Genomic DNA, 27,944 nt, shown 5'->3' on the forward strand with positions numbered 1-27,944 from the left:
TTACAGAATTTATTTTTATTTCTCCAAAAGTTGTTTCTCCGATTCATGTCGGCATCTGCAGAGCCTTGGCGTTCCCTTCCAACTCCGAGTGTCCGAGGGGAACCAACAGCTTTCTTCCAGGGGAGTTTGACTCAGAGTCGGGGTCCAGCTGCCCGCAGCCCTCTCCTCGCCGCCGGGCTGCCTCCTCTCCCTCTGCAGGTGGCATCTTGTCGAAGGGCCACTCCGGGGCTCTCAGTGCCTGTGAGGCCCACACGTGGGCATGACGAGGGGCCTGGCCTCAGATCCTGACCACCTGGGCAGCAGCGCAGGGACTCCGCCTCCCGTCGCCGGCTGGCTGCCTCCTGAGGTAGAGTCGGCCGAAGGTGCCCCCCACCTGCCCTTTGGTGAGGCGCCCGGGGTTCACACAGATGCAGCCGAGGATGTCCTGGGGAAGGAAAGGCCAAAACCATTAGGGCTGATGTGGAAAAGTGGGCACCTTCTAAGAGTTAGACCCCAAAGAGGATTTTTTTCTTTTGGTCTTTTTAGGGCCACACCTGAGGCATAGGGAGGTTCCCAGGCTAGGGGTCGACTCAGAGCTACAGCCACCGGCCTACGCCAGAGCCATAGCAACGCAGGATCCAAGCCGCGTCTGCAACCTACACCACAGATCACGGCAACGCCGGATCCTGAACCCACTGAGTGAGGCCAGGGATGGAACCTTGTCCTCATGGATGCTGGTCGGGTTTGTTAACTGCTGAGCCAGGACGGGAACTCCCCAGAGAGGATGTTATAAAATGGAAACAAAGGCAAGAAAACACACCTTCAGGCAGATATGTTAATTATTAGAAAACTCTGGATACCTTTAGAGTCTCTGAAACGAATAAAGAAAATGACTTGGCAGAGTGACAATTGGCTCCCAAACTTGGAGACAAACTCAATCTCTGTTTCCCATTAGGAAAAAAGTTCACCCCTTGAGGTTGACCGGGTTCTGGCAAGAGATGAGGTGACCGAGAGCGGCTTGGAGGTCGCCTCAGAAATCCGGGGAGGGCAGGCCAGCCCCAGTTACCTGCGGACCACGGTCTGAGGGCCTTCCTAGCTGCCGGGCTGGGCTGCCTGAGGACCACGCTCGGGGGGCAGGGGCTGGGGGTGGGGGGGACACGCTGCACACCTCAGCGTTTCGCTGACAGATTTGTTTCTAGTCCCACCACCTCCTCCAAGGAACGAGGCCACTGTCCCCATCACGGAGCCGCGGGGAGTGGGGGCGGCGGTCCCGAAGGGGAGGTCAGACACTGGGTCTGGTGCTTTGGGGTGACAGCGGAGCCAAACCCTACCTTCACAAAGTACCTCAGCTCTGAGGGCGCCACGAAGACATCGGGGGTGACGGGCAGCTGTGCGTGGGCATAGAAATGCTCATAGTCGATGGCCACGTCCTCCTGGGGAGGGTAGAGCGGGTAGTAGCTGCCGAGCAGAGAGAGGCCGTCAGCAGCAGCTGACCTGGGCACCTCCCCAGATGGGGCCCCGTGTCACCGTCTCTGTCCCAGACCGTCTCTCCCCGCCCTCTGTTTGGGGGACGGAACACGGGCCTGTCACCGCAGCGTGGGGTTCCCTGGCAGTGGTCTGGGGAAGGCTCTCCCGGTCAAGTGCGTGAGAGCCCCGAGACCCCACCGCACTCTGCTCACGGCCATTCCAGCGAGCGGGCTCACCTCCTCTGGGTCAGGATGTGCTTGAGGATCCGGCTGAATCTGTCCGAAGTTCCGGAAGAACTGGGGAAGGGGGAAAGGCGAGAAACGGCACATGGAAACTTGTCTTTCAGCGCCCGTTTCTCTGTGGGGACAATTTATTAAACAGGGGAGAAGGGACATGGCCAAGGCGTGTGACAAGAAGGTACCTTTGGGGCAGTTTAAAGACCTGCCTGCAAACAGCTCGGGCTGTTGAGCAGGACCCTGGGCTGAGAGGGGCAAGTGCAGGAATCCCTTGTGATCGGGCCGAGGCAGCCGCGACCGGGCCCGCGCTGTGCAAGAGCCCGCCGAGGCTGCACGGGCGCGCAGCCAGCTGGAGCCGGGTGACCCCTGCGCCGCAAACCCGAGCCAACCAGCACACACCTGTCTCGCTTAACACGCGAGTGTCCCCACGCCTTCCCATCACGGGTCCCCAGAGAACCGAACCGCCAAACCTCAGCTCTGGTCCTCGGCTAACAGAGCTAAGCACGGCTCTGGGGGGGCGGAAATATCCTGCAGGGCAAATTCAGGGCCACCCTCCGTAGGCAGGGACATCTTATTTAGGTCACGAATGTGGCAAAGGAAGAAAAGGAGATGAGGAGTTCCCGTCGTGGCCGTGGCTCAGCAGGGATGAACCCAGCTAGGATCCTTGAGGACACAGGCTCCACCTCTGGCCTCGCTCAGTGGATTAAGGATCCAGTGTTGCTGCGAGCTATGGTGTAGGTGGAAGATGCGGTTCGGATCCTGCGTCGCTGTGGCTGTGGTGGAGGCCGGCAGCTGTAGCTCTGATTTGACCCCCAGCCTGGGAACCTCCACATGCTGCAGGTGCGGCCCTGAAAGAAAAAAAAAGGAAAAAGAAAAGGAAAAGCAGATGAACCTCTCTGACTATAAATTAAGTGCAAAGACAGAATGGATGGGGTTCTTCAGTGTCTCACATACTGTGGAGACAAGTGGTGACAGAGACACATGCGTCCACCGGCTCCCCTTGGGGCAAAAAACCTAATGGCCAAAGGGTTTGGCAGAAAGTGCTGCCCTAAGGATGCCTGCTCCAGACTCAGCCGAGCAGCCTTGGCCGAGGAGAGGACCAGGATCCAGAGCGCTGCGTCTTGCCTGCTGGACTGAAACACACGTCTCACCTGCTGATCTCCTCGGCCCCCATGTGAAACAGCAGATCGGTGGACGTTAAGCCAAAGATCATCCCATTTACCGAGAGGGTGCAGGGCTCCGGCACGAACTGCACTCGCTGAAATGAGAAGGTGGGACAACGTCTGCACACTGAAGCCAGAAACTTCTTCCCCGTGACAGCAGGGTGTCTCCAAGGGCTGAGGAGACCAAGCCAACGCACAGAAAATTACCCACTTGCCTGTTACTATTATTTTTTGTCTTTTTAGGGCCGCACCTGCGGCATATGGAGGTTCCCAGCCTAGGGGTCCAATCGGAGCTACAGCTGCCAGCCTACACCACAGCCACAGCGATGCTGGATCCGAGCCGCATCTGTGACCTACACCACAGCTTACAGCAACGCCGGATCCTTAACCCACCGAGTGAGGCCAGGGATGGAACCCGCAACCTCATGGTTCCTAGTCGGATTTGTTTCCGCTGCACCACGACAGGAACTCCACACTTGCCTGTTATGAGAAAGCAGGCCCCATGCACGCCTCCAAAGGGCACTCCCACCCACTTGTGGGCAGAGCGGGGTCGCCTCTGGTGCACGGGACTCTGGCTGCCTGCTGATTGGGAGGTGCTGATTGGGGGGAGCGCTGGTACCTTTTTGTCCTCTCGAGGCAGGTCAGAGCAGCTGAAGGGAGGCTGCGGGTACACAGGCTCGCGGTGCACGTCCCTCAGCGACGGGACAAAGACCAGGTGGGAGCCGGAGCTGCATCGTCAGAGGAGGAAGGAAGGTGCGTGCGGGCGAGTCAGAACAGCTGGGTGACAACTTCAGGGGACAGGGCTGACCCCAGACCCCACCTCCAGGAGGACTTCCAGGAGGGAACTCCTCTATGAAGAGAGGGGCTGCTCCCCACGGGAGGCGGGAATGAAAGGCGGCCTGTCCCCGTGGACACACAACCGCTTTGATGGGGCTCAGGTCACCCAGGAGCGCTTTCTCCTGACTGCGTGACGTGTGTTCCCCTCTCTGGAGGGGAAGGGGGCTACTGGCTGGGAGAAAAGGGGGGAAAGGATTTGAGAGCCAGGAAATCTAGAAAGATAAAGATGTGACCATAAATCCTCAGAGCCAGACTGAAGCCAAAGTTCTGCCTCTTCACACCGTGTGAACAGATGTGGCTTTGAGGCGTCACGTAGCCTCCCTGCCTGGGGGCTCTTCCCTAGGGAGGGACAGGCTGCTAAGTGGGTCTGGGGACACGACCGGCTTTCCGGAAGCCTGCCCTCCCCTCTCTCTGGGGAAATCAGGGCCCTGGGTTTCTATTTCTCAGCAGACGGCCATACAAAAACGAAAGCAGTGTCTACCAGCAGGAGTAAAAGCAGAGATGGCAGATGTTTCCTTTGATGGAGGCAGGAGGAGAATCTCTAGAGTTACAACACACAAGGGAAGAAAAACCCCATGACTCAGGGGGCCAGTCCTTTGTCCCCTGCACAAAAGAAAGGGGCGAGATACCTCCGTCTCCTTGTCCCCGCAGCTGTCCATGGCCGAGGGGCCCATGATAAACCAAACAGGCGGAACATGTCACTCTGGGGGCTCTCACGTCTAGCGCCCTCTCCTGCTAAAAATGCTGTGGTTTTGCAGAGGCAGGGGCAGGTACCTGTGCAGGTACGATACGGAGCTGTCTCCTCAAGTGGGATCAAGGCGTTGGTGACTGTTGTCACACTTATTGTGTGTTTGCCATGCCTGCTCAAAGCATGGACTGAGATTTCTGCGGCAGAGTCAGACTCTTGAGACCAAAGGTACTGTGCCTGCAACTTACAGTCCCTTTGACATGGAAAGGTTCCCCGTAAAAAAGAAAAGAAAAAGAAGAGTCCCTTGTAACTACCCAAGTCCACCTATTTGGGTGCTGAAGTCCGGCAAACGGGTTGGGGGTGACCGGAAGGGGACGGTCCGAGCTCCAGGTCCCCAGGGACACAAGGGGCAGGGGCACAGCTGGCCGCCGTTAGGAGACGGAACTCCTGTTTCCGTGCAGGCGCTGGCAGAGCAATGGTTAAGGAAGAAAGGGCCCCGGTGCTCAGGGTTATACAGCGGCTGCAGGGGGAGGGAGCGAGAGAAAATTCCAACTATGCTGAGCGTTGCACAACCTCATACATCATGGTGGGCGGGTCCTGGCCGCTCCCTCAGCTCCGCTGGGCTCTAGGGAGGGAGGAAGTGCTTCCTCGCAGGCTCTGGTTTTCACTGATAAACCAGCTTAATGCGTTGCATTTCTGACCTCTCAGAATAAAAATACCCCCCCCCCCAGGGCCGAATTTTGGGAAGGGCGGGGCAGCCCCCTCCCCCTGGCGCGCAGATGAAAGTGCCTGGCGGTGCTGGGCGCTCACCCCGGGGAACAATGCAGGGCTTGTTCTTTGTTTGTGCCGCTGCTGTCAATACCACAAGGGCTGAGGAACCCAAAACAGAACCCAATCTCAAATGGAAAGCACCCAGCCGGTGCTGGGGCCCTGCCCCCGCAGTCCCTGCCTCTCCCGGAGGGGACCAAGGGCTGGCCAACCAGGGACACCTGCTAGGGTCTGCCAATCTCCAGGTCACAACCAGCCTGGAGGGAAGAAGGGAGGCGCTTGTGACATCTCACTGGAGCGGGGGCAGATCCAGCGGCCGGCTGGCACTGGCGTGACTCAAGTCCCCTGACTCTGGGTCAGCGAGGGGGTTTTCCCCCGTCCTTCCGAGAGGCCTATGACACTGGCCCACGCTGCTGGTACAAGGAGGTTGAATCACAGCTAACTGACTCTGGGATCAGTTCTCACGGCCCACGGGCGGAAGATCATACATCTTGTTTTAAAAACCACCTTTGTTGCGGACTTATTTTTAAAGGCTTAGCCTGGGGAATGTTTGCTCTTGATGAGCTCAGCTACAGGGCGGACAATTCCCAGAGGAGATGATCCAGGACTTACACGACTTCCTCTCGAACCCTGGTGCTGGAGGGAAGCGGCAGGAAGTGGGGCGTCAGCTTCCTGACAACCTTTCTATTCTGGCTTTAGGCCCTTCCTGGAGCAGAGGCTTTTCCTCCCAACCCAGCCGCCCGTGGCTCCTCGCCGCTGAGAGCCCGTCCTTGGGTCTGCGGCGAGGACTCAGGACCTCTACCCTCTCGAGAGCTTCTACGAAGCCCATGAAATGAGAGAAGCACGGCCTCAGGGAAGGACTTGGGTCCAAACGCTCACTCTCACAAGACCTTAGGCCCCAGGATTTTGCTGTGTAAGTCATCCAACACAGCCTCGCCTGGGAAGATTCCCACGGAAGATGGGTTTACCCAAAAGGGAGTGAGAAAAGGAAGTAAAGAAAGAGCAAGGGAAGAAAGAAAGCCTGTGCAGCCTTTTCCTTTCAAGTGTGTTTATCTTTGTGTTTTAAAGAGATGCCTCTTCACTGGCATCTACACACTTGAAGTTCAAGAGTTCCATCTGATCTCTGAGTTCAAAGGATGAAAGGATGGGAACTACCGTGACTTTTGGACAGTTTCAGTTTCTTAATGGGAGGCCCTGGAGGAGCTTAGGAGTGTGAGGCTCTGTCCAGCATTGGGAAATCTGACCTTCGTGTCCCCTCAATAATGGTTCGCAGACATTGCTTGAAAACATCTTCAAATGGGCTTGTCAGTAGACAGCTCTGCAAGAAAAAAAAAAAGACAGATTTACAGGGTAAACTGCTGCTTATTCACTCGTGCGGTGACGCTGGGCTCCAGCTGCTGAGTGAGGAGCTGAAGGAGACACGACGATGGAAAAGACGGGCCCTCTGGCCTCCAGGAGTGAGTCTGGTTGGGGGCAGGAAAGGACACGGGGGCACAATTCATCCTCCTGAATGTAGCTGAGGGAAAGACGAGGAAGAAGGGTTTTCTGGAGAAGGTACAAATCTCCCGAGACAGAGGGAGGTGAGGTCCTCAGAAGGGCCATTTGTTTTTGCTTTGTGGGGACGCGCCTGCGGCATATGGATCTAGGCTAGGGGTTGAATCAGAGCTGCAGCTGCCAGCCTACACCACGGCCACACCACCACCAGATCTAAGCCATGTCTGCACACCTACACCACAGCTCATGGCAACATCAGATCCTTCACCCACTGAGAGGGCCAGGGGTCGAACCCGTACCCTCACGGATACTAGTTGAGTTTGTTACCACTGAGCTACAAGGGAAACTCAAGAGGGGCCATTTGCGTTTTATGCGCAAAGGACAGCAAGATGTGCCTCACGGAGCTGGAGCAGCCAGGACGGCACTCTCAGAGGCACAGCTCCAGGACCCGCAGCTCCTGCCTCACACTCGAGGGGGACCAGGACTCGATATCTCTACTCCTCCCCTCACACCCTCCCCGCCACCCATGTAAGTTGTTACAGGTGCAGGGTAAACTCCAGGAGGTGAAAGTAAGAGCATCTCCCGCAGCCCAGCCCGGTCACTTACCTCCACCTGTTCATGCTTAGCATCCAGGAAAGGTCCAAACTGCAGATGAGCCCGAGGGGGGGGAACAAAGGTACCAAAAGAACAAATCAGAACTGCACATGTCTGCGAGCGCCCTCGGGTACCCTCTGCAAGCAGTTCTCTGCCCAGGGTCCACTTGTCCCTCCGAGGCCTCCCTAGAGCCTGGGACAGGGAGCAGATGGGACGGGGGCGCCCGGCCAACATCCCAGGCAGAAGCACATCCCCCTGGATGAGGGGACCACTGGGGCCCCATAACGATACTGGGATCTTTTCTTTTTCAACCCAGCAAAGGAAGTCTAGCTCTGCGCAGCAGTACGTTGGGAATTCAAGAGCGATGAGCTCAAAACAGGAGTGAGGAGACAGAGGCAAGAAACTGGGGCATCGATGAAGAGCGGCACCGAATCTTGGGCCTTTGGACGAAGCCTGTCCAAACAAACCTTACCGAAGACGTAGACCAAGAACTAAAACATATTTTTTAAAAGGAGGGGAGTCTGACACTCTTCCTACTAATTGAGAACCGCATCGGACCTTGTTCGTAGCCCGACTCCCCAGTTTCCCGGCTGAAGCCTCCCCAAGTGAAGCCGTCTCAGGAGGGCCCCTACCAGGATGCAGACGTCCGGCCGGTCGCGGTTGATGACGGTGATCAGGTCGAGCAGGGGCTCGAAGGCGATGCTGTCTGACGTGGTGTACGGCCCACAGGCCACCAGGACCATGATTTGCTCAGAATCTAAGACCGAAAGGCGTGTTAAGGTGCTGACAAGAAGATCCTGGGATGGTGGGAAAAGGACAGAACTGATGCATCGAGTCTCTTTATGTGGGCAATGCGGGAATCCGAGAGGAGCAAGACCACATTCTGCCCTCAAAGAATCCTCCGTCAGCAGTCCCTGCCGTGGGGCAGAGGGTTGAGAATCCAACGGCAGTGGCTTGGGTTGCTGTGGAGGCTCGGGTTTGATCCCCAGCCTGGTGCAGTGGGTTAAAGGACCCGGCGTTGCCAAAGCTGTGGCATAGGTCGCAGCTGTGGCTCAGAGTCAGTCCCTGGCCCGGGAACTTTCATAGGTCATGGGGGTAGCCAGTAAAAGAAAAAAAAAAAAAAAATCCTTCGTCAGCTGGCAGAGAGGTAGGTATGCAAATAACTATAACTCGAAAGACGTTTCCCAGCAGGGCACGAGTGACAGGAGGGAAGGGACAGTCAGGAAAGAACGGATCAAAGTGGCATTGCTTCCACAGCTTTCCTCCCAATGGGGTTTGTTTTTTTTGTTTTTGTTTTTTTTTTTGGTCTTTTTGCTATTTCTTTGGGCCGCTCCCGCGGCATATGGAGGTTCCCAGGCTAGGGGTCCAATCGGAGATGTAGCCACCGGCCTACGCCAGAGCCACAGCAACGCGCGATCCGAGCGGCGTCTGCAACCTACACCACAGCTCACGGCAACGCCAGATCCTTAACCCACTGAGCAAGGGCAGGGACCGAACCCACAACCTCATGGTTCCTAGTCGGATTCGTTAAGCACTGCGCCACGACGGGAACTCCCTTGTTTTTGTTTTAATTGTGGCAAAATATACATAACATAAAAGCATCATCATCTTAAAGGAAACACTTCAGTGGTAAGTATAACTCAAGGCTGTGCAATTACACCCTCTGCACACGCCTTCCCGTCTTGCAAAACTGAAACTCCGTTCCCATCGCACACGAACTCCCCGCTCCCCCAGCAACCACCATCCTACAGTCTGTCTCCGATTTTCATGACTCTCGGAACCTCATCTAAGGGGAATCATAGAGATGTGTCTTTTAGACACTTTGTTGACACATGTAAGTGGAGTTTTCTGGGAGCCTCAGACGGCACGGAGGTTGGGTGTGCTCCCTGAGGGGCAGATGGGGCGGGGGCGAGAGTGGCTGGAGAATCTGGGGCACCACAGTACCCAGGACGACAGGCTGGAATGCGGGACTCTTGTGTGATGGGCACAGGGGCTTGTTTTCGGCTCCCTTTTCGTCACAGCACCTGCTCCCCTTTCAGAGAACCAGCCTGTCCTACGCAAGGCCGTCTAGGCGGGGCTGTAGAGCAGGTGCACTGTCCCCCCGCCCCGGCCCAGCAGCTGGCAGGGGACCCAGCTCAAGCCACTCACACTCTCCTTGGGTTCTGGAATCTTAAGGTGAATGAACCAACGACAAAACAGGCTGGTGCTGACCTGTCCCCGAGGAGGTGCCCAGATGAGAGTCGGGTTATCCTTGCTACCTGGACCCTCTGGAGCCACCGGGGCCCTAATCCGGGTTGTAAGCCGGTTCCAGCCATCTGTCCAGTCTCCGAGCTACTTGGATCTCCCCTAACCAACTCTTTTCAGTCTGAATCAGGTTCCGTAACTTACAACAAAATCCAAAGATCCCTGGCCTCCTAACATAGTTTCCTAGCACGGCTGCACCAAATTACCGCAAACCCCATGGCTTAAAACAACACACATTTATTATCTTACAGTCATAGAGGCCGGAAGTCCTAAAGTCGAGGTGTGGGCAGGCCTGCGTTCCTGCTGGGGCTCTGGGGGAGAGTGTTTTCTCGCCCTTTCCAGCGCCTCTGGGCAAGTCCTGGGCTCACGCACCCCCCCCCCTTCAAAACCCCCAGCTTAACCTCTACTCTATCTGACTCTCAGCCTCCTGGCCCCCCCCCTTGTAAGGGCCCTCTGATTCCGCTGAGCCACCTAGACAGCCCCTCATCTCCAGAGCCTCACTGTAATCACACCTGCAAAGTCTCTTTTGCCAGAGACAGAGTAACAGTCACAGGCTTCCAGGGACGAGGGTCACTGCCCGTCCACCAGAGTGGCAACGCCACAAACTGAGAGAATCCAAGGGGAAGAGTAAGACTCGTGTGGTGCTGGGGCAGGGGACAGAGTTCACTTTGGTCCTGAGGAGCCCACAGATGTCAGGCCCAGGGGACAGCGAGTGCCAGGACAGCAAGGCCCAGGCCTTCTCCATGTCTCCACGGGGGCCCAGCCCAACACCTTGCTCTCAACCCATTCGATGCCTTCCAAAGGCTTCCCTGCACAGCTCTGGCTCCGGGCACCTCAGCCGGGTCTGTCCCCTTCATCACCCAAAGTCCACCCAACGCCAGTACTCTTGCTGCCAGAAACACTTATTTTCGGATAGCCTGTACCATGTCATAAACTCAATTTCCATCCTCTGAGAAGGCCCTCACGTGACAGCACCATGGAAGGGGGTTAACAGCTCGCTGGTGTCAGTCGCCTCACTGCTAATCCTCACTGGTCTTCTGCTTGGCTTACAAAAATGCTTGGAATTGTTCCGGAGCCAAGTTGATTGAAATGTTTGTCTTTTCCCACCTAGGTTACTTTTACTGTATGACTCTAGGCTTTCTGAGAAATGCATCTGATTTTTAGGTAAGTTTTACATTTGGTAATGACTTTGGAATTGTAGAAAAGTTCCAAAGGTGGTACAGAGGTCCCATAGGTACACCTGTCACTTGGCATCTGCTGACGTTAACATCTTAGGTAACTCTGCACGTTTGCCTAAACCAAAGAATGAATGCTGGTATATTACCTTTAGCTGCTGATTTTATTTAAATGTCACTAGTTTTTCCACTAAAGTCCCCTTTCTCTTCCAGGATCCAGTCCAGGACATCACATGGCATTTAAAGAAATTCTTTCCAAAATTACTGCTCTTAAAAAAGAGCTGTTCTTTTCCCTTTCAAAGCAACCTTCAGATGCCTTTTAAATACCAATCTTTTTTTTTTTTTGGCCATGCCTGGGCCAGGGATCGAACCTGTGCCACATGAGTGACTGGAGTCAGATCCTTAACCCACTAGGCCACCAGGGAACTCCTAAACATTAGTCTTTAAACGACATGCCTGACGGAGTCAGAACACAGGTGGTACTTGGTAGGCTTGGACCCCTGCCTTCTCAAAGGGCCTGTGAATCCACCAATTTGAGGTTGCCCTGGGGGTTCCAGCAAACAGCCTTTAAAGCTTTCCCTGGGGCCCGAGGAAAGGCATTCCTGGACCCCTGTCCCCACCCACCACCCTCATTGTTAGCAAAACAATGTCTGAAGCAAAGCTTACCTCCATCCTCTTCAGAGGGCTGATGGAACGGAAGCGGCACGCCCTGCAAACAGGAGACAAGCTATGGTGAGGTCTTGGTCCAGGTACCACCTTTGGTCAGGAATTTGGGGGGACGGGGAAGGAAGGCACTGAATGAGGGCATGTTTGCAGGTGTCTCACTCCTTGGAGCTAAAAGCCCACAGAGCTGATGGTCTTGCCATTTTTCTACACTGCTGGTGAGAGGTCATGGCTAAACTCAAAAAACAAAGCAAAAAGCAGGAGCAGAACAGGTGCGCCTGTAGGATCTGTGTCCTGCTAGGTGAGGGTGGGAGGCAGGGTATCGCTACTTTCCCTCGCATCCTCTGGAAATCTGTGCAAGATTAGGGCCAGAGCAGGGACTGGTAAGCTATGGGCCAACTCTGGCCACTGCTTGTTTTTGTAAATAAACTTTTATTGGCAAGCAGCCATGCTCACTGGTGTACCAGTTGTCTAGGGCTGCTTCTGTGCGACAATGGCAGAGCTGACATTGTAACAGAGACCACACGGCCGGCAAAGCCCAAAAAACACGTATTGCCTGGCCCTTTAGGCGAACAGTTTGTGAAGCCCTGACCTAGAGGTAGGTCCTGCTCTATAGCCAGAGAACTGAGAAGCAGATAAACAGGCCCTTACAAAGGATGGGTTCTAGGGCAGAAAGAACTGCACACACTGTGCCTGCAGCAAACCTGAGGAGAAGGGGGGACCCCGGTACCTCATAGAGTCTGGTGGCAACAAGTTTTCTACCGGTGGTGTTGATTCCTTCCATGACCACAACCTGAAAGACAGGCAGCAGACAGGCTTGCAAGACAGGGGAGATGAACGGGGGTGGGGGTGGGAGTGGGGGGCGGGAGGGTCTGGACCAAGTCATTCTGATACACTTAAAAGTGCTGTCCAGGTACTTTCACTTTGTAATTTTATTTTATTTTATTTATTTATTTTTTTTTAATTTTCCCACTGTACAGCAAGGGGGTCAGGTTATCCTTACATGTATACATTGCAATTACAGTTTTTCCCCCACCCTTTCTTCTGTTGCAACATGAGTATCTAGACATAGTTTCACTTTGTAATTTTAAACTTGGGGTATTTTTCTAGAAAACAATTCAAGGGGGTTATATCAGCATAATAATAATTACGCTTTACTTGGGTGACCTCATTTTTAGGGTTAGGGTTAGACGCTCCAATGAGGTAAGAATGATTATACCATTACAGCGGAGGACACTCCGGCTTTGAGCGGCTAACCAACATCTCCATAATTGCCACCTTGGAGGGTGGAGCTGGGGTTTGAAACTGGTGGTAAATCCCAAAACCAAGGCGGGAATGTATGGGGGAAGGTCAGGATTCCGACACCGGTGTCCGCTCTTGGGCCTGTGCTCCAGGTAAACCTCACGGCATCAGAGGTCAAAGGCAAGGAGCAGTGGCCAGTGACAAAACGTTACTCCTAAGAGTCACAGCCACTCCACGTGCTGCGGAGCAAACAGCACACCTGCGCCTGGATGGAGACACGCCTGATCTCACCTGTCCAGGGAAGAGAGAATACTCTTTGAGCTCAGATAGATCCACTGGAATTTGGGCCCCCGAGGAATGTTCCCGATCTCCCTCGAGAATCACCGACTTGTGGTTCAGCTTCCCGTTGCTGTCACAGCCAATCTGGCCCAGTAGCGTGACAGGCTCCTACCGAAGGTACGTGTGAGAACAACAGCCTCAAAATCTGGTCAACACGATAAGGTCAAGACAGACCGCAAACAACAACACACACTTTCTCGGAGGGGCATCATTTTGGGCCCAGGCAACCGCAAGCAGCGCAACTGGCTCCCAGGGGTGGAAAGACTCTTTTTTTTTTTGTTTTTGTCTTTTTGCCATTTCTTGGGCCGTTCCTGCGGCATATGGAGGTTCCCGGGCTAGAGGTCGAATCGGAGCTGTAGCTGCCAGCCTACTGCCAGAGCCACAGCAACGCAGGATCCGAGCCGCGTCTGCAACCTACACCACAGCTCACGGCAACGACGGAACCTTGACCCACTGAGCAAGGGCAGGGATCGAACCCGCAACCCCATGGTTCCTAGTCGGATTCGTTAACCACTGCGCCACGACAGGAACTCCTGGAAGGACTCTTAATGGGCACCTAGTCTGCCCGTCACTGACGCTTGGGCCCCTCTAAGTGGCTGCCTAAGCCTGGTTCTCTAGTGAAGGGGAACTCGCCCCACGCCCCCACAGCAGCCCACTCCCTGCGTCTCTGGACAACTATTACTCGCCACTCTCATTTACTGAGCTCACTAAGCACCGGCACAAAGGCTTTTGGGCGTTAACTCATTTAATCTTCATAACGACCCTGAGGTGGATACTATTATCGCATCCATATTATTACCTACGACAAAAACCAGCGACAAAAAGGTTAGATAATTAGTCAAGGTCAGAGAGTGGATGGGGCCTGGGTTTGAAGCCCAGAAATGTGGCTCCAGGGCCATCTCCTTAACTACACACCACACTGCCTCTTAACAGGAAGTTCTTCGTTAAACTGAGCTGCAAGTTCTCTCGCTGCGGCTTCCTCTGTCCTGTTCCCACTCCTGGGGGCAGACCGAGGAAGCCTAACCTTTCCCCAAGAGATCGTGCATCCTGGCCTCCATTACTTCCTCCCAACCCCTCCGAAACTTCCTTAAATGACATGGTTTTGCATATCTTCCCCAACTGGTCATTCCTCTCTGAATGCAAACATACGACAGAGGTACCTGAAAGAGTCTTTGAGACCATATTTCCCCTTAGATTAAAATATGTTCTAGGAGTTCCTGCTGTGGCGCAGTGGGTTAAGAATCTGACTGCAGTGCTTGGGTCACTGAAGCCTCGGGTTCCATCCTCAGCTAAAGGGCCCAGTGTTGCTGCAGCTCAGATTCAATCCCTGGCCCCAGAACTTCCATATGCTGTGAGTGTGGCCATTAAAAAAAAAAGTTCCAGAGAAAAAGCACTGGTTATATGCCAGATTGAACTATGATGTGAAGATACTATTGGCAGCAGTTGGTCCCTAATGACAGAGCAAAGAGGAGGAAGCGTGAGTCACCGTTTCTAGAAATCCTAGCCTTGCTGTTGTCCTCATATCCTGACACATGAATGCTTAAGGCTCTCAGTCTGAGCATTTACAAATTCTTCTTCAGAAGGACCCATTTTGGAGTTCCCATTGTGGCTCAGGGGAAATGAATTTGACTAGCATCCATGAGGACGCAGGTTCGATCCCTGTCCTTGCTCAGTGGGTTAAGGATCTGGCGTGGCTGTGGCTGTGGTGTAGGCTGACAGCTGCAGCTCCGATTAGATGCCTAGCCTGGGAACTTCCACATGCTGCAGGTGAGGCCCTAAAAAGACAAAAAAAAAGAGGGAAGGACCCACTTTATCAAATTCATTCAAGATAGATGTTCTAACCAGAATGCAGACAATTAGCGAAAAGGAGGAAGGAGGATGAGTTTGGATCGTCAATGAAAAGAGACAACATTAATTAGGAAGGACTATTAGAACAGCTCTTACTTGCGCTGGGACTAGAACAGGAGTAAAAGCCTCAATCTTGTAATGCTCCTTGAGTTCACTGCCAAGTTCTTCTATCTTACAGGTCAGAACTGAAATCCCAGAGGGGAAAAAGCGTGTTTAAGACATTTTACTTGCCAAGAAGAGAAAATACAGCACCCGGTCAAACATTCAAGGCAGTCGGTCTACAGAAGCGGGGAGGGTGCCGAGGACCCTGGCCGGTTTGTGCTTTCTGCAGCCCGAGCCCGCTTCACGCTACTTGGTTGCTGACCCTGGCCTTCCATTTGGCCACAGGGGGTCATAAGGCACAGTCCCCGAGTCAGCCTGGCTCCCACCCAGCCTTCCTCTCTCTCAGGCCATCAGGGAGGTTTAGGGGCAGCCAAGCCCAACCCCCAGAGCCTTCCTTCTCAAGGAAGAGGCCATACCGTCTCTGCTTCCTTTAGCACCCTGACTGGCTTCCTTGACAGTCCAGAAGGTGCTTCCTGGGTAACAAACGGCTAGTGCTTTTTTCTTTAGCCAAGTGATGTGATTTCGGAGAATTATTGAGACCGTCATCTCATGCACCCAGAGGGCCTCTAAAAACTCAACCCTTAAAACCTGTTCTACCAGCCTCGCTGAAGCTTTGTTACTGACTCAAAACCCTTCCAGGTGGTTTTATACCCCCCAGAATTTCAAAGGGAAACACAAGTACCTTCTCGAATGTCTGAGAGCTTCTGAAACATGGATTTGTAGCTCCCAGTTAGTGGCTCTGGGCACCCCAAGACCTTCAGGCTGATGTTACCGGCTCCTCCTCTCCCGGACCAGGACACCCCCTGGGTTGAGCCAAAGGAGGTAACCACTTCTCCTCGGTTACTTCTCGAGCTGTACTTCTGAGAGGGAGTAGCACTGCTTGGAAGAAAAGACATCCGCATTACTGGGTTCACAGCTAAAAGCAGAGAGGAGGGGTTCCCATCATGGCTGAACGGCGAACGAATCCGACGAGGAACCATGAGGTTGTGTGTTCGTTCCCTGGCCTCGCTCAGTGGGTTAAGGATCCGGTGTTGCTGTGAGCTGTGGTGCAGGTCACAGATGTGGCTCGGATCCTGTGTTGCTGTGGCGCTGGCGTAGACCGGCGGCTACAGCTCTAATGAGACCCCTAGCCTGGGAACCTCCATATGCCTGGGAGCGGCCCTAAAAAAGACAAAAAAAAAATCAAAGTAAATAAGTAAATAAATAAATAAATAAATAAAAGCAGAGAGGAAGTTCCCATCATGGCTCAGCGGTGAGCGAACCCAACTAGCACCCATAAGGAGGCGGGTTCGATCCCTGGCCTCGCTCAGTGGGTTAAGGAACTGGCGTTGCTTTGAGGTGTGGTGTAGGCCGCAGACGTGGCTCAGATCCCATGTTGCTGTGGCTGTGGCCAGTGGCTACAGCTCCGATTGGACTCCTAGCCTGAGAACCGCCATATACCGTGGGTGTGACCCTAAAAAGACAAAAAAATAAAAGGAGAGAGCATTAAAATGAGCTATTTTTTCCTCTCCCCTCCATACCCACAGCTTATGGAAGTTCCCGGGCCGCATGGACTGAATCCAAGCCACAGCTGTGACCTATGCCACAGCTGTGGCAGCGCTGGATCCTTAGCCCAATTCGCCACAGCAGGAACTCCAAGGGTACCTTTTGGAAATGGGGGTTGGAGAAACGTTAGCCTGGCCTCACATTTTATAAATCTCTTTAGTTTAATGGGGTTGGACATCCCGGACCTTTAAAGAATTTCAGGAATGAGCAGGGTTGAGGAATGCCAAACGTGTTTCGAGGAGTTTAGACACAGACATATTTTAAAAGGTCTTCTCCTGCCTTAAAACTAAACAGGGTAAAACAAAACCCAAACTCTGAATTGATTAGAAAGCAAGTTTCAGAGTTCTTCTGCAGTGGGGCAGGCTGAGACTCCAGTGTTGTCACTGCAGTGGCCGGGATCCAGTTCCTGGCCCAGGAACTTCCACATGTGCGGTCCACAGCCAGGAAAAAAACAAAAACAAAAAAGCCAGTTTCAAGGACCATTTATTTTCTTTCTTTCCTTCTTTTTTTTTTTTTTTTTGGCCTTTTTAGGGCTACACCCGTGGCATATGGGGTTCTCAGGCTAGGGTTCAAAAGCACATCCTCATGGATACTAGTTGGGTTCATTACCACTGAGCCACAATGGCAACGCCGCCATTTATTCTTTATGAATTTTTAGCATTTTTATTTTTTTATTTTTTTTTTGTCTTTTTGCTATTTCTTGGGCCGCTCCTGCAGCATATGGAGGTTCCCAGGCTAGGGGTCGAATCGGAGCTGTAGCCACCTGCCTACGCCAGAGCCACAGCAACGCAGGATCCGAGCCGTGTCTGCAACCTACACCACAGCTCACAGCAACGCCGGATCGTTAACCCACTGAGCAAGGGCAGGGATCGAACCCACCACCTCATGGTTCCTAGTTGGATTCGTTAACCACTGCGCCACGATGGGAACTCCCTTTAGCATTTTTAGAACATCATCAGAACCTAGAACTATGGAGAGACCAAAAGTTGTTGTGCATATATGTGATAAAACACCTCACAAGAGAGTTCAAGGTAGAAACAGCAACAGAATGAAGTTAAATGAGCGGCACCGGCTTCCCATGCCCAGGAGGTGGAGTGTGACGAATCCCGCCAGCTGGGACGAATGCTCCCATGCTCCAGCCTCAACGGACAAGCTCTCGTATTTCCCCTCCCTGGCTGATAAGTGACACCTCCAAGGACACACGGTGCTGCCGATCTGCTGGGAGGACAGTGAGGCCTCCTCCTCTCGTGGTTGTGAACACAGCTCCCAGAGAGGCCAAACTAAAACTGGCTTTATTTAATGCCCGAAACTCTGCAGGAACCTGTTGTCTGTGGGCACCACTGCCACGGGTGCCACCGTTCCTCTTTTCCACAGACGGTACGGAAAACGAGCTCAATTAATTCCTTCTCTCTCCAGTGCTGCCTGTACCTGAATAATTTAGAAGTTACTTTCATGAATTACAAACCAGTTTCTGATGTCAGCTTTATTAGCGTGCATGAAAAAATGACTGGGCAGCCCACGCCGACCTCAGCTCCGACCCGAGAAGCGCCACGGGACGCCCTTTAACGTGGCAAGACTCTGACTCGGGGTCAGGTGTTGACAGGTCTACAGGCTTCAAAGGGCTGCCTGGTGAGAGAACAGAGCTGCTGTCGTGGTGCTGGCTCTTCTTCGAGAACCACCTTCTAAGTCTTTCTAGCTCGCTTCAGAAGCCAGCGTGGGAACTCCCGAAAGCAGGAACAGACCACACTGAAGTCAAACTGTCCCTCGGGCTCTGATGGCTGTCCACCTCGAATGAGTGCTGTCCCCTTTCTGCTCTGACAGGGCCGGAAAGCCTGAAGCTCTGCCCAGTCCAGAGGGGACTGCTGGTGGTGAGCCCGTCCCTCACTGGCGACCACTGCGGCTCCTTAGCCTCCTCCTGATGTGGCAGCACCGAAAAACCTTTCTTCTCCTCTGCAGAGCTCTCCCCACGGAACGCTCTCACATAAGACATGTCATTTAGGGATTTCCAAAAGTCACATGTGATCTTTGCGGATTTATGAGCAGAGGTGGCAGCAGCAGTAAAATACCAATTAAGGTGGTGCAGATTCAGGGACAAGAAAACTCTCAGAAACTAGTTGTAACCGGAGCGAGGAACAAAAAACAGGTTACGCAACATTATGGACAAAGATACATGCTTTTCTGTTTTAAAAAGTAAATACTTCAGATTAAAAACAGAAAAGAAAGGAAGAAACCCAACAACACAGGGATTAACAGAAACAGGTGGAAACCTATTTGCCTCTCCTGGCAAGACTCGCAGGCGTCCCAGACTCCTGAATAGACAGGCTGTTTTCAGTAGGAGATATCGGCTCCTGATCTAGAAACGAGCCCCAGAAAAGTGGGTGGAAAGTGAGTTTCCTGAACCACCGGAAGACACTGTAACTTTCCACACAGGAGGGAGAGCAGGGTGCGCAGGGAGCAGCGGGCTTTCCAGCCAGTTCACTGCAGCGGCGATCGTCCAGCCACGGTCACCAAGTCACGCTGAGCAACAACCGGGGAAAGGGGAGGCGGGCCTGCTGCTGGCGGCTGCCTTAATTATGAGCCGTACCTTGGGGAGAAACTCGATGGCGAGAGGAGCTGATGGGGGCTTCGAGCAGACACACTCCTTTTCGTGAGGGGCGTTTCTGGGGTGGTGATCGCTCGCTTCTGAGAACCCTAGAAACAAAACAGGAAAGAGCCCCGTCACTCCAGCTCAAGGTGCTAATGAAGGGTACAGTTCCGGAGGTCCCGCTGTGGTGCAGCTGAAACGAATCCGACTAGGAACCACGAGGTGGCGCTTTCGATCCCTGGCCTCGTCAGCGGGTTAAGGATCCGGTGCTGCTGTGAGCTGTGGTGTAGGCCTACTTGACCTTATTGATATTTACAGGACACTTCATCAAACAACAGCAGAGCACTTCCCGTCACGGTGCAGCGGAAATGAATCTGACTAGGAACCGTGAGGTCGTGGGTTCCATCCCTCGCCGTGCTCAGTGGGTTAAGGGTTGCCATGAGCTGTGGTGTGGGTCGCAGACACGGCTCGGATCCTGCGTTGCTGTGGCTCTGGCATAGGCCGGCAGCTGTAGCTCCGATTGGACCCCTACCCTGGGAACCTCCATGTGCCGCAGGTGTGACCCTAAAAAAAGACAAAAGACAAAAAAAAAAGTGTACAGTTCCTGAGGAAGAAAGGCAGAACGGCGCTCAGGGAAGGCCACAGATAGGACAGGCCTGGTTCTTTCTTCTTAAAGCCCCATCTCCCAGGAACTATCTCAGCGAATCTTCAGCAACTCTAACCCAGTATGCATCAGTATACTGTCTCCACTGGGATGGCAACTATGAGAAAATGCCAACAACATCCCCTCCCAAAGGACTGCCAAGCAGGAGACATGCCCTGTTAAATCCCCCCCACTTTTTTTTTTTGCTTTTTAGGCCCGAACCTGTGGAAGTTCCCAGGCTAGGGGTTGAAATGGAGCTGCGGCTGCCAGCCTATGCCACAGCCATGCCATATCCGAGTCATGTCTCTAACCTATAGCACAGCTCATGGCAATGCCAGATCCTTGACTCTCTGAGTGAGGCCAGGGATTTAACCCACATCCTCATGGATACAAGTGAGGTTTGTAAACCTGCTGAGCCACAACAGGAACTCCCGGTTAAATCTTTCATGTGTTGGCTTTCCTTCCCCACCTCTCTTCGCTTTTGAACAGCTGTGCGTTTTGCTAAGCGTATGGTTTTGACCTGCATGGAGACATTTGCCTGACAAGGGATGGGACTATTACCACTTACTTTGGCAAAGTCTACTATACATTTTCAAAATTAAAGAAGGGAGTGACTCCAGGCAGATAACACGGTTGAGGTCATACTTGGAGAGTAATTTAGCAAACGCCTCATTGCTGGGCACTTCTGTTTTTGGGTTTTGCTTATGAGCAAGACTCCAAAGAAATCGCCAGAATGGAGGATGAAACCCGCAATCCTGAGATCCAGATCCCCTGTCCCCCGCAGTCCTGAGATCCAGATCCACTGCCCCCAGAGCCTGGGACAACTGACTGTGGCCAAGCAAAGACAAAAGCCTCGCCTGGACGGCAACCAGGAGGCCAGGGAGCCTGCAGACGCTTCCCTGCCCTGGGGCTCCTCCTGGCTGCGTGTTTAAGTTATGCCACCAAAGCTGCCTACAGGGGTGACTGCAGACAGAGAGGAAAGAACAGATTCAAAGTGGCTGGAATGGAAACTAGATTTTAAAAAGACACTTATGCTACCATCTTTATACAATAACCATTTAAAAACATTCCTTCTTGGAGGTCCCATCGTGGCGCAGCAGAAATGAATCTGACTAGGAATCATGAGCTTGGGGGTTCGATTCCTGGCCTCAATCAGTGGATTAAGGATCCGGTGTTGCTGTGAGCTGTGGTGTAGGTTGAAGATGAGGCTTGGATCTGGTGTTATTGTGGCTGTGGCATAGGCCAGCAGCTGTAGCTCTGATTCGACCCCTAGCCTGGTAACATCCATATGCTGCAGGTACAGCCCTAACAAGCAAAAAGAAAAAAAAAAGAAAAAAAAAAAAAAAAAAAAAAAATCCTTCTTCAAAAAGGAAAAAAAAGGAGCTCCTTTGTGACATAGTAGGTTAAAAATCTAGCATTGTCGCTGCAGGGGATCAGGTTGCTGCTGCAGCATGGGTTCAATCCCTGGCCTAGAAACTTTGGCTTATGGGTGCAGACCAAAAAAAAAAAAAGTATATTCCTCCCTAGTATTTCAATATTTTTCCAAATAAAAAAATTCTAATCAGAGTCTCCACTGTGGCACAGTGGGTTAAGGATCTGGTGTAGCTGCAGCTGTGGTGTAGGTCACAGATGTCGCTCGGTTTCAATTCCTGCCCGGAAACTTCCATGTGCCACGGGGGCAGACAAAAACAGAAAAAAAACTATTTTTTAAAAAATGTTTTGTCTTTCTGGGCCACACCCGCAGCGTATGGAGGTTCCCAGGCTAGGGGTCTAATCGGAGCTGTAGCTGTAGGATCCTTAACCCACTGAGTGAGGCTAGGGATCAAACCCTCAACCTTATGGTTCTTAGTAGGCTGTTTCTGCGGTGCTACAACGGGAACTCCTGCTGGGTGTATTTGTGGTCTCTGGTGACTCTAAATAATGCTGAGAGGCCCATCGTCACGCATCTAATTTTTCCCATAAGTTGGATAATTTCTTGAAGAGAATTCTTATTAGGGACGACTGCTGAGCCAAAGGATGGCAAAGATTTTATGGTCTTGATATATTCTCTCAAACTATTTTCCCAAAAGACCTTTCTAATATACAGTGGGCTACAGAACTCCAGGTCTGGCTCCCAGGAGGCGGCCAGAGGGGCTCTGGGAAAGAGCAGCCTGGAAGCCGTCAGCTCTGCCCTCCTGCTGAAACCCGACTGCCAGCTCCATTCCACTCCTCAGGGACATGCTCGCCCCAACCAGCCCAGGAGACTCGCTGCTAACCTTACGTGCTGGTTTATTCACCTGTTATGAGAAATACAGAGGGACCACAGTCTCACATCCTCACACCACACAGAAACCCCCACTGCGGTCAAGGAGGCCTGCTTATCCACTTGACGGAAGCTTAACACCAACAGCACGGGAACTTCAAATCCTCAGGCTAATACACAGAGAGCCCAATTACAACTAGAAGATTTCTGGAGAGCATGGGGGCAAAAGAGGGTCTGTCAAGTGCCCAGGTCCAGTATTTAATGGTGAAAAGCTAAGACCACAGATACAGTCATCCCTGCAACACATTCACTGCCTTCCCCAAGCCTGACCTTGGCCCTGTCTAGGTGGGCAAGGCCAACACTGGGCTCTGGTTCTGTCTCATGCTGCACTGATGCCTGACAGCGGCTGAGCAGCTTCCACATGAGAGGTACTGTGCTAAGCATTTTTCATGTCTCCAGCTGAGACCCGTACTGCCTCCTGCAAGGCTCAGATGCACATTTCAAACTGTTCGCTCATCTCAATACAATTCTCTTAGCTCTGATTCCATGGTCATGAATTCTGATCTGTGCCAGAGCCTCCTAAGTACTTTTGCAGCAGGGATGGGGTGTCCTTGATACAGTATTTCAGCCATCAGAGGGATGTTACTTCAACAGCAAATTAAGTACGTTTCCACCTGACTGATACGTCAGTCTACTGAGAGCAGAGTTACCATGAGTCAGTCCCCAGAACACCGTCAACTCTAATGCTGTGAACATTTTTGCTTTCTTGCTCTCCACGGGCACACCTAGACTATTTACCTTCTTTCTTACAATGTAATTTACTTTGCAAGATTAATAACCCCTGTTTAAGGATTTCCACAAATTTATTTTTTATAAAGAGTAACTACTACTATGGAATCCACTGCTTTGGGTGAGGTGCTACATACTCGTTTCATTTTCAAGCCCTCCGAGATACAGGATAGGATCTGCTGCCTGTTAGCCTCTTGAGGGCAGAGCACTCATTTCATTCACAAGGTTACCCAGTGTCTAATACAGTGCCTGGCACACAGTAGCTGCTCAGTAAATGAATGAATGAACCCTATTTTTTTTTTTTTTTTTGGTCCTTTTTCAGCTATACCCTTGGCATATGGCAGTTCCTGGGCCAGGGACTGAATCCGAGCCAGAGCTGAAACCCACGCCACAGCTGCAGCAATGCCATACCCTTAACCCCTTGCGCCAGGCTGGGGATTGAACTGGCACCTCCACAGAGACGAGCTGGATCATTAACCCACTGCAGCAACTCCCGAACCCTGGTTTTATAGGAAAGGAAAAGGCAGCCCTGAGAGAGAAAAGCCACTCACCCAAGATCACGTAGGTCTTTGACTCAGGCTTTGAGGGCAATGCTTTTCCACTCCCCTCTTTCCCCTCTCAAACTGGGGTCCAACATCTGAGATGGATTATTCAGTTATAGTACCTCTACTTGACACAAAACTAGGCAACCATTTAAAGAAAAGGAGTAAGTATGGAAATATTGTATTTATAAAAATGTTACAATATGTTAACTGAAGAAACAGGAAGACCACACGTCCACAAGGTCTGCCATCATGTTAAGACATCTATGCATGGACATGAATGGAAAGGAAGAAGTCCCTAAGTGGAAATGGAGTTGGAACTGAATAGAATGGTTAATTTTCTCCTTCTGAGCTTCAAGGATTGTGCTAATGTTTTTAGAAAATGCCAGACGTAGAATGCAATTTCAAAACATGGGGCACGCACCTTGGAGGGGGTGGTGTAAGCGTTCAAGAGGGTCTCCTCTTCCTCCTCCACTTCAATTCTAAAAGCAGTGGGTTAAGGGAAACAATACACTTCCACCCCAAATCCAAGGCAGGCGGTGAGCACACAAGAAATCTGAATATTTGGTACATTTATTCTTTGGTTTTTAGATTCCGTGCACAACTAGAGACAAAAGATAACATACAATATGTGGCACAACACAAAGACCTGGAGCAGAAAAGGATACAGCTCTTGTATGGAAACGATGTCTCTGGCTCCTGCGTGCCCACTGTCCTTGGAGGCACTGGGCCTTGCTTTGGACCATCTTCTGCTCAGAAACTGAGGAAGAAAAGATAGTGGATATATGATCCCACTGTCCAGCCGCAGAGGAGGTGTCTTCCACAGCCATGCGGTAAGAACAGGCATTTGAAATATCATCAAAGACATAAAATTCCTCAAAGTAGGGATTAAGAAGATGCACGTGATAGACTAAAACTTAAAGCTTAACGTGTGACTGTTTCTCTAACACACATAACAATCCTAGCAGTAACGCCAATTATTTGTTGAAGACCTAATACCACCTGCTGGACTTGGTTCAGGTGCTTTACATCCGTCCTCATTTCATTCTTATAATAACCATAAAAAATTGAGGTCATGTGAACCACTGACAGAAGAGGAAACGGAGGCTTGGAGCTAGTAAGTAGTCTGCACAAGCTCACGTTGGGACGGGAGTCCAGGTCTGATTCCGGAGCCCACACTCTTCTCACGGCCACGTTGCCCCCGCCTCCCGCCACGACAGAGCAGAAACGGATGACAGTGCGTTTGCTTACCGTCTGTTCTTACCTCGTGCTCAAAAGAGTTCAGGATTTCCGAGGTGAGGCCATCCTTACGTGTGCTGGTGCAGAAGGCTATGAGCTCGCCCACCATGCCCTCCTCATTCTGTCCATACAGAACGCACAGCTCCGCCACTGGGGGGGGGGGGGGGGGGAATTGGACACGTAAGAGCTTAGTTCACTTCTTGTAGCTTTCATCTTGAAAAGTGAAAATAACCCCCTAGTTATTCATCAGCATGTATTCAGCACCTACTAGAGGCACTGTTCTAGGCTCGAGAATACAGCAGGGAACGACAAAGAGATGCACCCTTGTCCTCATGCAGCTTACCACTGGGGAAGACAGAAAACAGACAATAAATATGTACCTTAGATGGTTAAATGTGCTCTGCAGAAAAATAAAGCCTGGGAGTTCCCACTGTGGCTCAGGGTAACCGAAGCTGACGAGGAACCATGAGGTTGCGGGTTCAATCCCTGGCCTCATTCAGTGGATTAAGGATCCGGCGCTGCCAAGAGCTATGATATAGGCTGTAGATGAGGCTTGGATCCCATGTTGCTGTGGCTGTGGTATAGGCCAGCAGCCGCAGCTCCCCTTCGACCCCTAGCCTGGAAACCTCCACATGCGTAGGGTGCAGCCCTAAAGAGACAAAAAAATAAAGAGGACACGATAAAGAGCATCACATGCTGCTATTCATCCAAATGAGGACTGAAAATGCATCCCCGGCTTTAGCCTGGTGAAGGTCACTGATGACCTTGAGCAGAGTAGTTTCAGTGAAGTGGGGGGGATGAAAAAGCTGACTGAAATGGGCTTAAAGAGGAGAAAATGGAAGACGCAAGCATAGGCAAGTTTAGGAGGTTTGCTGCAATTGGGAAGGAGCGGACAGGAGTGGGAAGTGAGAAGAGGGAGTATTTAAAAGGTTGGGGTAAGAACCACTTTTCTATGCTGCTCAGGAAAAAATCCTAGAGAGAGAAAAACAGAAAATGAAAAAAAAAAAAAAAAAAGGGAGAATTACTGAACGATGGCCTAAAGAAAGTGACAAGGAATGGACCTGAGTGGAGGGTGTGGCTTCTGCTAGGAATATGAAGCATTTACTTACTGTAATGGGAAGGAAGCAAGGAATATGATACAGACACAGGTAAGTGGGAAGAAGCAGTGGTGGTAGCTTATACATGTCTCTTTCTTTCTTTCTCTCTCTCTCTTTTGGCTGCACGTGCGGCATATGCAAAGTCCCGGGCCAGGGACCAAGCCCTTGCCACAGCAGTGATCTGAGCCGCTGCAGTGACAATGCCAGATCCTTAACCCACTGAGTGACAAGGACACTCAAAAGTTTTCTAATTCGTTCTACTTTCTCAGCAAAACAGGAAGTTCATCAGCTGAGAGTGAGAGCGGGTCAGAAGATGTTCAAGGAGAAGGTGGCACTGAGTCATCAGGAGACTCCAAGTGGACAGACCAGGGAAATACGGCATGACTGTCGGACAATGTAAACATCCCAGCGAGGTGAGCGATTCTGACTTCAAGGGCTAGAACTCCAATACCACCGCCAGTGTCGTCCTATGTGAGCAGCAGGCATCTTGGACTGAAGCCTTTACAAATTTTGTTCACACAACAACTAACTTCTCTGGTTTTGCTTTCAAGCTCATCAAATAAATTTCTTAACTGTGTTTGGCTTTCTCACTTAAGTTTCCTTTCAGGAAGCATTTGAATGCCCTGGGCTTCAGAACTTGGAGTATTCTGGTCTCTCCTAAATGAACATGTTTGTGTTTTGGTTTTATATATTAAAAAAAGAAGTTCAATGTGTGGACGCATGATTAAGGCAGATGCACTATCATCCTGATTCTAACACTGAGAACGTCCACACCTCCCGAGACTTGGCTTCCAGCAACTCTGGACACTGCCCCGGAGCCTGACCAATAAGATGAACCAATGCAATGCAGCACTGGAATGGGGGACAGGCCAATGAACTCTCTGTTATCTGTTTCTCCAGCTGTGAACAGCTCACAGTCTCCTTAAAGTCCCTTCCCAGCTAAAATTCAATTTTATGAACCCATCTCAAGAAACTCATACTTGCACAGACCAAACAGTTTTGATGAAAAGGGATGGATCAGCAGAAGTTTAGGTGTAGGCTGGAAAGGGAGATGCCAGAAAAGGCTGTATTTCAAAGCCCCAACATCTCTTGCTTGGTTATCGAGGCTTAAACAATTTCCAAATTCGGAGATGAGAACCTGGCACGTCCCAATTTCACCTTTAGGAAACTGCGTCGATTTAAAATTGTGCTTCATATTCTTTCCTTTGAGCTGGGATCCAAGCAGTACCCTGTGAGCATTTCAAAGGCCCCACACGCCAAACCTCAAAACTCAGTTTAACTCACCTCACAACCCCCCGGAAGCGCCTCCCTTTGGGTTCTAGGCGATTGGGAACACGGAGCGAGAGCGTGGGCCTGGGCTGGGGCCCGGGGAGGGGGCAAGGGACTCACATTTGTCAATCAGAGCATCCTCGCATTCTAGGCCGAAGATCTGCAACTCCTCCCGCAAGAGCTGGGCGGACACGGCCATGATGACCCAGGACGGGGGCCGGGGCCGAGCCCACCCAGCTCCGACCTGACGCCAAGAAACCCACGGCCGTGGAGATCGATGAGCAGGACGCGGTTCCTCCGATCCTTTCGCTCTCCGGGGGGCTGAGACCGAAAGTGACCAAATAATCCAAGACCTCAGGCGGTCAGAAAGCCCTGGCCGTCAGTCTCAGAGAAATACTTTTTATTTTCTTCTTTTCCCGAAGCTCCCAAATGCCTGAAGGAAGGGAGCAGAAATCTTGAGAAGTCACTCTTCTAGGGGAGAAAGCCCTACTTCCTAAAAGCCACCGGGGAGCATCTCTGACGGGAGAACTGAGCAGGCCGGAAAAACCCGCCAAATGGTTTGCACGGCGCGCGCATGCGCGAGGCCCGCTCAACCCCACCCCTTCGCCTCGACTTCCTTCTCTCTGTTCCCGGACTACGCGCGCGCACGCGCGTCCGAGGGCGCGTGCGCACGAACGCCTGCACGGCGGATCGCGCGTGTGCGCCTGATGGTCGGCCCGCCCTACCGCGGCTGCGCAGTCATCTTTTACTGGGCTCAGAAGAGAGGTGCGGGCGCGCTGTTGCCCGCTCTCACCCGCTCCCTGCATGGAAACCGCGGTTCTGTACCAGTCGCGGATGACTCTTCCGGCCACCGTCTGCTCCGCGAAGCTCTGTGATGTATGCTTGTCACCCTTTTGTCCGTGCCTTCGTGCGCAGGCCGTGGCGTGTACGTGCCTTCAAATGTCTCAAACATTCTGTGTCCAACACGCGGGAGAGGAAAGTCTTGTCCCTGCTCTTGTCTCCCGCGTCATCTCTGCATCATCTCTGCACTCAGCGCGACTTCCTTAGGGAATCTGGTTGCCATGGTTATCATCGCGGCTACCACCAGTAGTCACAGCCACAGTCGTATAGGTCTTTTTTCTGGAGCCCAAATCTCCATTGGCTCAGCTTAGATCA

General features: G+C 52.1%; 1 protein-coding gene across 12 annotated transcripts; it reads right to left on the bottom strand.

The window, feature by feature from the left end:
- On the bottom strand, positions 1-27,808 carry POLA2 (DNA polymerase alpha 2, accessory subunit). Of its 12 annotated transcripts, none has more exons than XM_085009914.1 (20): positions 27,615-27,808; positions 27,034-27,222; positions 26,910-26,970; positions 24,449-24,573; positions 23,853-23,944; positions 23,609-23,666; positions 18,969-19,075; positions 15,522-15,715; positions 14,834-14,922; positions 12,842-12,997; positions 12,039-12,101; positions 11,312-11,354; positions 7,859-7,983; positions 7,239-7,277; positions 6,383-6,456; positions 3,465-3,573; positions 2,834-2,940; positions 1,683-1,742; positions 1,311-1,412; positions 1-424 (listed from the first exon to the last, which is right to left on the bottom strand). In XM_085009914.1, exons 4-19 carry the CDS (start codon positions 24,530-24,532, stop codon positions 1,325-1,327), a joined length of 1,488 nt encoding a protein of 495 aa, XP_084866040.1. In that variant the 5' UTR covers positions 24,533-24,573; positions 26,910-26,970; positions 27,034-27,222; positions 27,615-27,808; the 3' UTR covers positions 1-424; positions 1,311-1,324. The 12 variants fall into 12 exon arrangements, with proteins under 12 accessions (XP_084866040.1, XP_084866034.1, XP_084866033.1 ...); XM_085009908.1 differs by having other exon boundaries at positions 1,311-1,437; XM_085009907.1 differs by having other exon boundaries at positions 1,311-1,437; positions 15,522-15,718.
- Between the last annotated feature and the right edge of the window lie 136 nt (positions 27,809-27,944).

Source organism: Sus scrofa, chromosome 2 (genome assembly GCF_054392235.1).
Source record: "Sus scrofa isolate SSC_HxYL_T2T_F1_AM1 chromosome 2, Sscrofa_HxYL_maternal_Yorkshire_Landrace_v2.0, whole genome shotgun sequence".
In the NCBI taxonomy this organism is placed as follows: domain Eukaryota; kingdom Metazoa; phylum Chordata; class Mammalia; order Artiodactyla; family Suidae; genus Sus; species Sus scrofa.

Bases quoted from the DNA above. Each gene is read 5' to 3' on its own strand.
- POLA2 (XM_013994107.3), bottom strand. From the start codon at position 26,988: ATGGCCGTGTCCGCCCAGCTCTTGCGGGAGGAGTTGCAGATCTTCGGC. The intron at 12,102-12,841 runs GTGAGATCAGGC...CCTGTCTTTCAG, and splicing joins ATTCTCTCTTCCCTGGACAG to GTTGTGGTCATGGAAGGAAT. The intron at 11,355-12,038 runs GTACCGGGGTCC...TCCTGTTTGCAG, and splicing joins TTGCCACCAGACTCTATGAG to GGCGTGCCGCTTCCGTTCCA.